Source organism: Empidonax traillii, unplaced genomic scaffold (genome assembly GCF_003031625.1).
Source record: "Empidonax traillii isolate 1590-97213 ecotype Southwest subspecies unplaced genomic scaffold, ASM303162v1 scaffold624:size695616, whole genome shotgun sequence".
Classification (NCBI taxonomy): Eukaryota; Metazoa; Chordata; class Aves; order Passeriformes; family Tyrannidae; genus Empidonax; species Empidonax traillii.
The window spans coordinates 33,319-46,823 of record NW_020955817.1 but is presented as its reverse complement, the minus strand read 5'-3'; the positions used below and the strand labels follow the sequence as shown (position 1 = coordinate 46,823).

Below are 13,505 nucleotides of genomic sequence, written 5' to 3'. Positions count from 1 at the left end.
AAAGGACTGTAGTGTAGGACAGTAAGGGGCACAGGATAACATCCTCTTTGTGTTTTTCAGGTCAGAGGATACGATTTCAAGGCAGACATCTGGAGCTTTGGGATCACTGCTATCGAACTGGCTACAGGGGCAGCTCCTTACCACAAATACCCCCCGATGAAGGTAAGCAGGTCTCCAGGTACCTGAGCAAGATAAAGGATCAGTGTGTTCTGTGGGTGTTCCCAAGAATTTGGCCGGCATGTTGTGTAGAAGAGTTTGTCCTCTCAACTTGCGCCTGTGGATCATGATGTTTTGGGATTTATCTGAAATCACCTTTTAAAAGTATGCCACTTAATCAGCATTATCTGAAACTGCACAGCTTTTGCTTAGATCCTGAGTCTCACCATTACAGAGGAAAGTGCTGTGTGTTTTAATCCCGGAACCTCTGAAGGCAGCAGATGTTTTTAGGGCTATAAATAATGATCCAGAGCGTGTTATCTGGCATCCAGTGACACTGGGATGGTGAGCCATTCTTTCTCCTGCACTGATAATCCTTCTTGACACCTCTCAGAAATTCTCTTAATACCTCTCGTGTTCCCTGTTATCCAAAAGAACTTCTAATTTTGTTTAATGCTGACACAATCTTGTGCAGTGCAAAGTACCACATCAGTGTGAAATGGCGTGGTAGTGGCAACACTAGTGTTTTATTAAGGTTGAAGTGAAGAAAATATCTTGAACTTCAGAGTGCCTTATAGTTTGGCTGACTTTCCCTATTTTCTGACTCTGGAATGAGGAGTTCATTCCAACGTGCTGCTCTTTCAGGAGGAGGGTACCTCTTAGAGTTAAGAGCTGACACCCACCAGTTGAGGTCTGAAGCATCCTGTCCTTCTGCTGAGCTTTGAGATCTTTTTCCATACCTCCTTTGTGATATCTGATGAGGCCTTGTCTCAGTCACAAAACGTTAAGCCCCTTTGGCCCACCCTCTTGAAGGCCACTCTGCTTCTATTATTGGGATGAATTCTCCCTTGGATCAACCACGAGGGGGTGGAGACCCCTTTTGGTACCCCCACAGCTTAGGGTTACAGTAATTACCTGGGATATGACGCCTGTGGATGTCAAGCCCCTCTGTTTTTGCCATGGGGAGAGGGACTTTTTACACGGACAGGACAAGGGGGAACAGCTTTAAACTAAAAGAGGAAAGATTTAGATTAGATGTGAGGAAGAAATTCTTTCCTGTGAGGGTGATGAGACACTGGAACAGGTTGCCCAGAGGAACTGTGGATGCTGCATCCTTGGAAGTGCTCAAGGCCAGGCTGGAAGAAGCTTGAAGCACCCTGGGCTAGTGGAAGGTGTCCCTGCCCACGTCAGGGGGGTTGGAATTAAATGAGCTTTGAAGTCCCTTCCAACCCAAACCATTCAATGACACCGTGGGACAAACTTTCCTTTTCCAAGTCCTACCTGCTGCAGTGCTGTGTGAGTTGTGTGTCACCTCTTCAGGACCTGGGTGAGTCCCCTCCCACCCCACAATTACAGTAGCACTTGGAAATCCAGTAACTCCCAACTCAGAACAGGCACATCCATATACCTATTTAAATGCCAGGCCTTTGCGCAAGTTCAACTCTTATAGAATTAATTTTAGGGCTTGTCATGTCCATGCAGGGACTGTTGTGTAGCTGAGTGGTTCAGAAATGCCATTAAAGTTCCTGCAATGTCAGTGACTGTGGCAGAGCTGGGAGGAGTTGAGGGAAATGTGTTGCTGGTTTAGCTGTTGCTGCTTTCATTGATATTTCCTTCTGTGCTGTGATGATTGGTAGCATTTTTCAGCAGCTTCTGCAAGTTGGACTTCTGTTCATTGTGGTTTGAATGCCTGGGATGAAGCTTTGAATACCAACATCACCTATTTAGTATCATGTGCCATATCTACCATTTAGTCTATGGTAGATAGAACTGAGTCCCTAATTCTGTTAGGTTTGGGTTCCAGTTGTGCAGCCTGCAAAAAAGACTTCTCTCTTTTACTTATTGAATGTAATTGTACTGCACTGCAGATTAATGTTGTTATGTAGCAAAATTACCCATGCATTAACTGACCCTCCAAGGAGGGCTGAAAAAAGCAGGGAATTCTGTCATGGACTGTATAATTCCAGCTAGATTGATGGGCTTTTGCAGCCCTAAGCAATGTAGCTGTTGAAAGCTATTTAAATATGCTATGTGCTGCTTCCTTTTCTAAAAATAGATATTCATCTCTATGTAGGTGACAAGTGGAAATGGAAATGAGTAATTTTCTTCCTTTCCTTCAGAATATCTAAGTGATGTGAAGGAAATAATCAGTTTGCCTTGATGGGTGCTTATGTGAGAAATGTCTTCACCTGCTGTTGCACTGGTACAGGGAAGTAAACCTTTGTGGTTTTTTAGGTTGCCTTTCTGCCTTTACATTAATTTGATTTCTAGCTAAGAAATACCTGCAGGGAGGTGCATTGAATCAAATGCCTTGCACAACTGCTCATCTCAAAGGAGGAAAGCTGGTAGAAGTTTTGCCCTGCTTGTACCTTTAATCACACTAAACAGGCCTGAAATCACATCCCAACCTTGTGTTTGGCCCACAGGCTCCCCTGTGGGCCAGGAAATGGGATGAAAAAGAGTAACTTAAATTGCTAACACATCCTGGTGGACTCAGATGCGTGATGAAAATGCTTGTCTAAAAATACATTTTTCCCCAAGATCTGTCTCTAACAAAGGCCAAGAAAAATCTCATTGCCAACAGACATAATTCTTTCAGGTTTTAATGCTGACACTACAAAATGATCCCCCATCTTTGGAAACTGGTGTGCAAGATAAGGAGATGCTGAAGAAGTATGGGAAATCATTTAGGAAGATGATTTCATCATGCCTACAAAAAGACCCTGAAAAAAGGTAAGAAAGGGTGACACCAAAGAAAATTAAAATAAACCCCAACAGACTCACAAACCTCATTGTATTCCCTATTTTTTTTCAAGTTAATGCACTCTCTGCCCCTCCAGCCTTTCAGTCACAATGAACACAGCAGTCTTGCTGTGTGGCAGCAGATTTTCTTGGCTGTCCTTATTTTTATGGATAAATGTCTGGCGTGGTGCCTGGCCAGGGCACACATCCCCCATTTGGGTTAATGAGAGTTCATCCCAGTCCACTGTGTGGGCAGGGCTGTTCTCCCCTTGCCACCTCCAGCAGGTGACTGCAGTTCATGTTTTGTTCCCAGTCAAAACTGCTCTGTGTTTATAAACTGGAAATTGCAGGTTGGGCAATGCGTGTTTACTTACAAAACTGCGTAAATAAACTTTTTTAAAATTTGCCAGTGCAAAGAAGGCTTTCAGCCTTCAGTTTTGTCTCGTTTAATTACGAGTAATATTTGGTTTGGAGGGGAAATGAGGAAAAACACTGGCAAATTTTACCAGCCTGTTTTCATCAATGCAGATTAAGTGACCTGATGACACTTTCAGCCTTCCTTGAGCAGTATCTTGACTACTCAGTGTTGTAGGAAATAGTACTGAGGGGGTGGTGTGCGTGTTGTGTCATTTTTAATACCTCTTAGGGTGGTTTTTTTTCCCCCCTCCTTTTCCTCCTCAGTAAGCAAACTTAATTCTGGAAAGGAAAAAGTGCTTTCATAAAATAATAATAATGAAGACATTTTTCAGTTCCCTCTTGTGTCAGATCCAGGAGCACAGGCTTCTCACGCATCGTGTGATGCTCTTGAAATGCTTAATGAATCCAGTGGAGTGCTTGATAAATGCTGATAGCTGGGGCTTTTTCACAGCATGATATTTTTTTCCACCTTCCTAAAGCATATCCTATCCCTGCAGGTTAGGATGTGTGCTGATCAGATTATCCATAATCACTCTGGATCGTGGCACACCCCCTCTCTCACCCCAAGCACCGCTAACAGCCACTGGCATCATCCTGACTCTGGGAGCAGGAGGCACATTCCATGGGTTCTCAAAGGGGAGAACTGAGTGCAATTGCTTTTTAATTATTTTAGGGACTCCCTTGCTATAGGGTGAATGTTTTTTGTTAGAGTAGTCTGAGATAAAATAAACCCTGAGATAAGTGGCCTTTGCAAGTTACTGATTAAACTCTGTTAGTGTTTAAGCACCGTTTGCAGTGTGGGAAATGCTCTAAGCCTCTACTTTCTCATTTAGGCCTGAGTGTTTAGAAAACTCCTCCTAAACTGACCAAGAGATGTCTCTTACTTTCCAGTATTTATTCTAAAGCCTGACTTCAAGGGGAAAATAGTTTTTAATTGTTCCTTTTCTATTAGACAAGGGTTGTTCATCCTGCCTGTGTTTAATAGAACTAATTACACACATTTAATCAAGTATCTCTGAAATAGCTGTTACTTGCACACAGTGAGTGCTGCACTCCTGTGGTAGGTGATGATTCTGTGATTTCAATTTTGAGCAAATTGTTTCTGTCATCCTGTTCTTAACTAAGAGTCTCAAGCGCAGCATCAAAAAGGAGGCAACTTCTCCCTCCCAGTCCCAAGTAATTCACTGCTTTGGAACAGAATTGGCTTTGGTCAGAATACACTGAGTGTTTGAAAGACTGCTGGTGGTATAAAATTCACTTGGAATGCATTGACTAATTTTTAGGGAATTGTGCAGGAGAAGCTGATGCCCTTAAGAGATGCCATATTACAAGAAGCTGCAGCAGCGTGGAAGACCGTTGTGTTGAAAGGGAGCACTTATAATTGTCTTTTCTGCATCTGTTTTTATTGACAGACCCACAGCAGCAGAACTCTTAAGGCACAAATTTTTCACGAAAGCAAAGGTAAGGACACACTTCCTAAACTGATCTGTGCAGAGGCTGTGGAGAGGACTTTTCAGAGGCATGATAGGTGTGGTGACAGCTTTATTGGCAGGAGTGTGGGCTGTTCCACTCGGGGCCAGCACAGCTGAGTGAGTTGAATGGGTCATTGTGAAGGAACAGAATGAAACCCCCCTTCTGTACCTCCTGTGTGTGCTGTCATTAAGAGAAATTATCTAGAAATTCTTGAGCATTTAAATGTCTTTCAGTGTGCCTTTTGGGGTTTGTTCTTCTCTTGTAATGGTTCCATTCTGGCTGCCTGTCCAACCATAAAGGTCTCTGTGGCAGCGAATGTAACTTATATTTTAATAAACTCTATAATTAGTCTGTATGCAAAGGGGTGAATGAGGCCCGCTGTGCCAGGACTACCTAAATCTATTTCACCCTGTGTTGCCATATGGAAAGTGAGGATCCTGTGATACAAAACAGTAGGAAACTCCCATTTCTAGCCCTGAAGTGAACTGCCAGCAAGCATTATGTAATTACTGCCTGGAGATTACTGCATGTGCAACGTGCAGGGTCTTATTGAGGGAGACAGGAATAATACAAGGGAGAATTTGTATTTCCACAGGCACGAGGAAATGTTTTCTGTTTCCTTATTTTTTCTGTGGCATGTTTGTGATCAAAATGCATGGGGTTTGTAGCAGAATACAGATTAAACTGTCAAAAAGAGATTCGATGCTTGGGTTAGCACAGCTGCATCACCAATTAATCTGGGAGCTGAAAACTACTTTGATTAAGATGCTTAAATGGAAGTGGCCACATCCAGGTATCTGTTCAGGAGCTGGATGTTCTTTTAAAGCTGACAGAAATCCAACAGGTGCAGCCAAGGGGAGGTTGTACTTCCTCCTCATGAGAGGAAATGGAGAGGTAGGACCTGAGGGAAGCGCATGGAGCTGCATCAGGGGAGGTTTAGATTGGGTATTAGGAAAAGGTTCTGCGCCCAGAGGGTGGCTGGACGTTGGAACAGGCTCCCCAGGGCAGTAGTCATGGCACCAAGCCTGACAGAGGTCAAGAAGTCTTTGGACAACACTCTCAGGCACATGGAGGGATTCTGGGGGCTGTCCTGTGCAGGGCCAGGAGTTGCACTCAGTGATCCCTGTGGGTCCCTTCAGTCTCAGGGTATTCTGTGTTTTAATAATTCTGTGAACTGAGGAAGTCTAGAGAGTGATCCAGTTTATGAAATGTAGTAGTTTAGCTTTAGGGCATGTTTAATTGATGTCTGGGCTCTTGACAGTATTAACTGGGTTTTCACTGTCCGTGGTGGGATTTTAGGCATCTGTATGCTGGATGCACACTTGGTATCCAAAGTGACAGGATGGCTTACACATTTGCTGACCTTTCTCCATTTGGTTCTGCAAGTTGTGGATCATGTTACACTTCATTGTGTGTTAAATCTCCTTTGTGCTTTCATTAAGCTGCCGTGGAGTAACATATTAGCATGTGTGGTGATAGAAAATTAACATTATTGTAAATGAGGCAATACTTAACCCGGCATCTGAAGTGAAAACGTGTTCCAGTTCACACTCAGGGTTCAATTACTGTCATACATCAGCCACTGCCAAACTGACAGCTGGAACTTGAGGGCTGAAGAATCCGACTTCTACACGTCTATATAGAGTCATAAATTTAAATGCATTTATGTTATGGAAAAGTATGGTTTGATAATGCTGAGAGCCACTTATCAGGACTGACAGCATGTGTCTTGAGACTCCCCATCCTGTCTGCAAGCAGCCACTGCAGGGGAGTTCTGGGAGCACTGCATGGCCAGAGACAACAGGACTTTCCAGCCTCACTCGTGTGCTGTGGAATACCCAGCTAAATCCCAGTGCATACCTGGCTTATCCTGCCTCCTCTCCAGCCAGAAGTTTGGCCCTGCAGTCCAGCAGCCAGAAAATTACACTACCAGGAGCCCACATTCCAGTCTGGTGCATCTTGCTGAAGAGGGAATTTAATACAATAAAGCATCCCAGCAGTTTCCCAATATTTAATCTGTCGTGATGCTGCCTTTACTTCCTCTCTAAACATAAATGCTGCACATTTTTTCAGCCACTTTCCATCTTGCTGCCCTAATTCCTCGATCTTGTTACTCCAGCATAGAGGGATTCCTGCATCCCAGCCTGCCTGACGTCTGAGGTTTGCCTTTGACAGTTGGACAGGCATAAATTTAGGAGTAAGATAAAGCAAAGGGGTTGGATCCAGGTGGTGTAGTATCTGCTGATGGAAGAATGCCAAATGCCTCAGCAGGGTGTCAGATGCTGCAGTATAACAAGTGTATTTCCCAGTAAATCATAATAATATCCAACTCCTCAGTTGTTAATTCCATATCACTTTGCAAGAGGAAAGTGTCACTGCTAACTGAAAAGGTAATTTAGGATGAAACTTCATATTCTGTGGTTCAGAGTAAGGAAGGAGTTAGTATGGGGGTGAAACATTTAAACCACTTTCTGCTAGAAATTGCTTAGCAGTTACTTTATCAGAGACACTGAAGGAATCAAAAAGCACTTTCAGCAAAGCAAATGTTTGGTATTTTTTTCTTTTGCAGAATAAAGAATTTTTGCAAGAGAAGATGTTGCAGAGAGCACCAACAATCACTGAAAGATCCAAAAAGGTACTGAAAACCTCCCGGGCTCTTGCTGTTACTCTTGTACTTGTATTTTAGGTTTGTGTTCACATTTTTAATGATAATTAGTGTAGTACAGCTGTTTGTAGATACAGAACTAGACATTTCAATAAAATACTCAGGTACTCTGGCAGGTGATGCAACAAGAAGATGCTCTGGTGCTGTTTCTCCTGAAAAGAGACCAACTGTAGAAACTGTTTGCTTGATCCAAGCCCTGCCTTTGTTCTGAGCAGGTCCGGAGGGTCCCAGGCTCCAGTGGGCGTCTTCATAAGACTGAAGATGGTGGCTGGGAATGGAGTGATGATGAACTAGATGAAGAAAGTGAGGAAGGCAGAGCAGCAATTTCACAGCTCAGGGTGAGTCCTCAAACTTCACCGTCTCTGTTTCGTTTTCCACTTGTCGTGTGTCTAAATATATTTGGGAAGCACGGGGTCTGAAGTGTGATACACAGCAAATTATAATCCCTGCCGTGGAGTTTGGAGCTGAAGCAAAGAAAGCAGACTGAAGGTTGAAGAAATTGTATTGATCTCTTCTGTCATCCTTATGGGGCACAGCTGGTCTCATCCAGGGATGTTGAGCATAATTGGGAATGTGAATTCTCACATTGCTCTGCTCCCAGCTCAGCATACTAATTCACTGGAGCTAGGATATTCCCTTTAAGGGTGCTGACTATTTGAGATGCTTTCTCGTGGGAATATCAGGAGAGGTTTTGTCCTGCTGCCCTCCCCAGGATGGAGCTGAAATCAATAGGCCCTGTCCTTATGGCACACAAGGTTCTGTCCCCTCAGTTCCACTGAGATCGATTATTCCTGATAGAAAACCTTACAGCATCCCTGAAGTCACAGGAGTGATTGGTCTAGCACTTGGAAATACTCAAAAAATCACCACTTCCCCCTCTCCCAACACATGCACAAAGCCCCTCAAACCCAGACTAATCCCCAGGAACACAGAGGAGTAATGCATAATGATCAGCTGAAAGATTGCAATTAATTTTCAGGCTGTCTTCCCCCAGCAGTCAGCAGCCTGGGTTTTGACTGTAATGGCTTGCCTGGTCCCTTTTCACTACAGCAGGTGGCTTGAAGTAAACCTTGTGTTTTAATCATCCTGTAATTGAATTAGTGAGACAGTGAAGGATTTTTAGAGGAAGCTTTTCAATGTGAAAGGGAAAAAAAAAAACCCAGTATTGGTTTGAAGCATTTATTCCTTTACAAATTTTTTCATTTCTCTTTCATTAGTCTTCCTTCTGCTAGTGTTTTGAATAGTGCACTTAAATATTAAATGCAGGATTTTACATCTTTTTAGCATCTTTTGAAATGCTTGGGTTTTTTAAAGCCACTACTAATATAGTAATTCCCTTCTTTATGACAGCAATTATCGTGACTTTTTAAAGAGCTTACTGTATCTAGCTTCATGTTACACAGTCAGGGAAGATCTTGGTACCAGGTGGCTACTGCTTTGAGGCTTCATAAGCTGAATTATTCTAAATTCCTTTTGTAGGTTTAAATATGATCAAATTTTAGGAGGCAGCATTGTAAGAGACCCTAATTCTCTTCCAGAGATTACTTAGAACTTGTTGTATTTTGTCTCTAAGCTCAGGGTACTATGACTTAACCCTGTTTACTGTGTTTTGAACAGTACTTACTTGTTTCATTCCTCTTAGGCAGAAAGAAGCAGATTGACACACATGTTTACAAGCTTCTTTTCAAGCTGTTTTTTTTCTTGATGCTCTGGCACATTTCCTTGCGCTGCTGTCTGTTCTCCTTGCTCTAATTTGGGCTGTGCTTGCCCTTTTTACTTGTGGGCCTCCTGTTCAGAAAACCTTTAGGGGGATGTTGGGGTAGGAAATCTTAATTGAGTTACCTAAATGTAGATATTTATTACCGTTCTGAAGGCACCCCATGCATATACACCACCAACCTTTGGGAAACCCACATGTTACAGGATGTCAGGAAGGGCACTGTGGCATCTTAGACCTCACTGCATGTCTGCCTGGGTACTGGAATTTGATCCCTTTTCAAGCAGTTTAAAGACTTGTATCCAGACTTCCCAATTTTTGCCATGAATATGGTGGTGCTATTGAGGACTAGTGTCTATCCTGTGTTTTTGGCCATATTTCAAATACAGCGTGTAAATTCCACCTGTCTGTAAATCCCTCTGCAATTTTAAGTAAGTTGTTGGATAGAATAACTTGTTTTAACTATGTGTCACCTTTTATTCCTGCCCATTGCAACAGGGGTGGAGTAGATAATCTTTAAAGGTCTTTTCCAACCCAAACCATTTTGTGACTCTGTGATTCCATCTGTACCTCTATTTTGTTGCTGTCAGCCACAAAGTAAAAGGAGGCCTTGCAGGCTGACTTAACTTGCCAAAATACTGAAGTACTAACGTGCATAAAAGCGTTTACATAAACGAAAGGTGTTTGTATTTTTTATTTATTTCCACTTTACAGAAAAATTAGGGTGAATTTAATGTGTACAAACGTTTTACAAGCCTCTTGCTAGGACTGCACCTGAAAGTAGGCAAATATTTACTATACCCAGAGCCAGAAGTATCTCTTCACTTCACTGAGTATGGTGACTTGTTGGCTCAACATTACCTTTTGGATAGAAAGACTTACTGAACTTCCTTCCTCTCTGCATTTAAAGCTTTGAATTCAAATTAAAGCAGTTGTGTTCTCCAGGCTCTTAAGTCATTCACCTCGTGTTGCCCAGTAAATCTGTGCACTGGTGAGTTGTGTGGTCCCATTTCACTGCTTACTCACATCACTGATTACACAAGCAAAAATTACTCAGAACTAACCTCCCAAGTCATCCTATTCGTGCCTTAGGTAAATGTCTTCTAATGTTTGTTTTCTTTTTCTCTGTGTTTTTCATAAAACTGTAGAGTTGTTAAGGTTGGAAAAGACCTCCAGGGTTGTCAAGTCAACTGTTAACCCAGAACTACCATGTTCACCTCTAAACCCTGTCCCCAAGTGCCACATCTACGTGTTTTCTGAACGCTTCCAAGGATGGTGACTCTACCACTTCCCTTGGCAGCCTGTCCCGATGTCTGGCCGCCTTATCAGTGAAGAAATATTTCCTAAAACCCAATTTAAACCTCCCCTGGTGTAACTTGAGGTCGTTTCCTTTGTGTTATCTCTTGTTACCTGGGAGAAGACATCGACCCCCACTTGGCTACAACTTCCTTTCAGGCAGTTGTAGAGAACAATAAAGTCTCTTCTGACCCTCCTTTTCCCCAGGCTAAACACTCCCAGCTCCCTCAGCTGCTTCTCACAGGACATGTGCTCCAGACCCTTCCCTAGCTCTGTTGCCCTTCTCTGGACCTGCTCCAGCACCTCACTGTCCTTCTTCTCATGAGAGGCCCTCAAACTGACCACAGGAATCAAGGTGCAGCCTCACCAGTGCCCAGGACAGGGGGACAATCACTGCCCTCATCCTGCTGGACACACTATTGCTGACACAGGCCAGGTGCCATTGGCTTTCTTGGCCACCTGGACACACACTGGCTCGTGTTCAACCAGCTCTCAACACTGCTGTTTGTCATTTATCTGGGTTAGCTGTTAGCTGAGGGGCAGGGCCAGTGTTTCCTTACTTGTCTGTACAGTGTTCAGCACACTGTGATCTCTCAGACGAGTTCCTTTTACGTAATTCCTTGAGGCATCCAGGTACTCTTGGATATGAGCTTTGTGCCTGAGAGAACAGTGCAGCAGCTGTGGCCTGCAGATGTGGAGCATGGCTGTTTCTCTGGGAGCAATGCCACGTTTTTCATCTTGCCTGGTGACTGTCAAGTCAAGGCTGAGCACACTGAGATGGATTTCAGGCTTTACCTTTCCAGCTGCTTGACTTTTTTCCTGACACTGCCTGCACACAGTCATCGTGAGGGAAATATTCCTTCTCCTCCCATCCAGAGGGCTTTTTGCAACTTGCTGTTCTGAGAATAAGACTTTTTTAACCTTTTCTCATGGGAAGGTTCTCAGCAATATGTTACAGATTGCTCTGATATGCACTTGATAAGGTCGTGGCTTTGATTGCTGCATAGACTGGCTCAGGATAGTGGCATGATGAGACTTAATGTTCTGCTGCTGAGCTTCTACTGTCCAAATAGCAACCTGTCTGTTAGACCATTGTGTGGAGAAGGAACATCTATTTTATTAATCCCAGCATGGACCAAACCATCCTACGTATCTCCATATAGTAATTGGCCCTATTGGAAGTCTAAGCTTCTCTTAATTGCAGAGCTTCCCTACTTGGCAGTTCCTTACTGCTCATGTGAAACAGCTAATGTTGTTATCTTTGTTTTCCTGATAAGCAAAGGTTGGTCACATTACTCTGCACTTTCCCCTTTGTTCCACTGATCTCTTTGTTTCGCTGCTGAACTCTGCACACCTGTCAGTTCTCTGCTTTCTCTCACAAAGAGCACAGCATAATAATACAGAGTCCAAGGGCAGGGAGAGCAAGCCAGGGATTCCTTCTGTAAAGCAGCATAACCAAGACTGATTCCCCTCTCCCACCCCACAAAGGTTTAAAATGTCTTAAGCACGTTGGTTTGCAAACTACTTCTCTAAGTGTACAAAGAGGATTTGTTTTCTAGCAGAATTCTGCCAGGCAGATTTGTGTGGCTTATCGTTTTCTGCCAGGCTTGGGTAGCTTAAAATGGATTTTGCCATCTTGGTGCATAAGTAATTTGATCCAATCTGAGTGATCTTCCAGAGTCCTGGATTTTGCTAATAGGTAACAATGATAGCAACTTAGGGTGTCATGTGCCAATGTGGAAGCATCGACTGCAAATTCTGAAACACTGATTGTGTTTCTGGCTGGTACAACATCACAACAAATTGTGTGATGTTCCTTTTATTGTGCATCCTAATACACATATGTAACCTGAAACAGTTATGTAGGTTTCTCACATTCAGTATGGTTCTCACAAGTGCTGGTCAATAAATTTCACTTCCATTGAAGCACTGACAGCTTTTTCTCTGTTTTTCAGTCTCCCAGAGTGAAAGAACCTGTACAGAATTCCGAGGTAAGTTCTAATAGACAGTGGCTTCCTGAAACGATGACTCCTAATTATTGCTGATGTTTCAAGGAACATGCTTTAATTAGCCTTTGGAAGCAATATTGTATGAAGGAGAAGCTGGGGTATCTAGCTGAGCTCTGTTTGAAGAGCTCCCCATAAAAGGAATTCTTGGCTGTGTAATGCCAAGAGCTCTTCCTGGAGTAAGTTTGGTGTATGTCTTGTCTCCTTCACTTGCTAAGGCAAAAGTCTGTGTATTGCAAGGTAATGAACTGGTCACAAGAATAATTTAAGCAAAACAGCTGTGTTTCCATTTCCTCTTTTGAAAAAAGCCCAACACAAACTCAACAGAACACAATTCTGAGATGTCTGGTTTGCATACTCAAATTCTCTGGTTTGGAACCAGAGAACTCAGAATCTGCTCAGAACTGTGAAAGGAATCTGTAATAATATTTGATAGCAAACAAGGCTTCAGCTGCAATTTGTAGTCTTCCTTCAGTTCTGAACTGTTTCTTACATCAGGAATATTGGTATATCTTATTCTCTCAGTGATAGGGACTGCTTATCTTCCAGAGACTGTGCTGTGTCTGTCTTTTCCCTACCTGTGTGGAAAGATAAACAGAGCTGTCTCCTAGAAATTCGCCTTGGGTTGGGCTCTCCTGTTCTTCCTTTGTTTCCCAGAAATGTTTATAGAGGGAGATCTTAAGAAAGACTACAGTTGTGGCACTGTAATTTGACATAAATTCTAAATTCAAAGCAAAATCTGAAAACCAGGTTCCCTTTGGGATGAATTTTCCCATTGTAACACATTCTTTAATATGTATTGTGATCTGGAGGTCCCCTGCCAAGGTTTTCAATAATCAAGGTGATTTGTATTTCCTACAACCCATCAGAGTAAGCTGGAGGGCACACTGAAGTGCCATCAAACTGACAGTTTTTTGGCTCCAGTGCCATAATCGGTTTTTCTGTTCTGAATAACAAGAGATAAAAAAGATTGAACTTTCATTTACCTCTTTTCCCCACCCTCAAATTACTTTTTTTCAATTTATTTTTCCCC

At 42.9% G+C, this 13,505-nt stretch overlaps 1 protein-coding gene across 3 annotated transcripts in view; it reads left to right on the top strand.

Annotated features, from left to right (window-relative positions):
* OXSR1 (oxidative stress responsive kinase 1) overlaps window positions 1–13,505 on the top strand; it is an 88,043-nt gene that overhangs the window by 66,146 nt on the left and 8,392 nt on the right. For all 3 annotated transcript variants that reach the window (XR_003572879.1, XM_027898801.1, XM_027898802.1), the window contains exons 7-12: window positions 61–162; window positions 2,756–2,889; window positions 4,728–4,776; window positions 7,358–7,423; window positions 7,669–7,791; window positions 12,422–12,457. Coding sequence is in view for 2 of the 3 variants with exons in the window: in XM_027898801.1 (XP_027754602.1) it covers window positions 61–162; window positions 2,756–2,889; window positions 4,728–4,776; window positions 7,358–7,423; window positions 7,669–7,791; window positions 12,422–12,457 (510 nt within the window). In the remaining variant the exon portion in view is untranslated. The remainder of the gene's footprint in view (window positions 1–60; window positions 163–2,755; window positions 2,890–4,727; window positions 4,777–7,357; window positions 7,424–7,668; window positions 7,792–12,421; window positions 12,458–13,505) is intronic.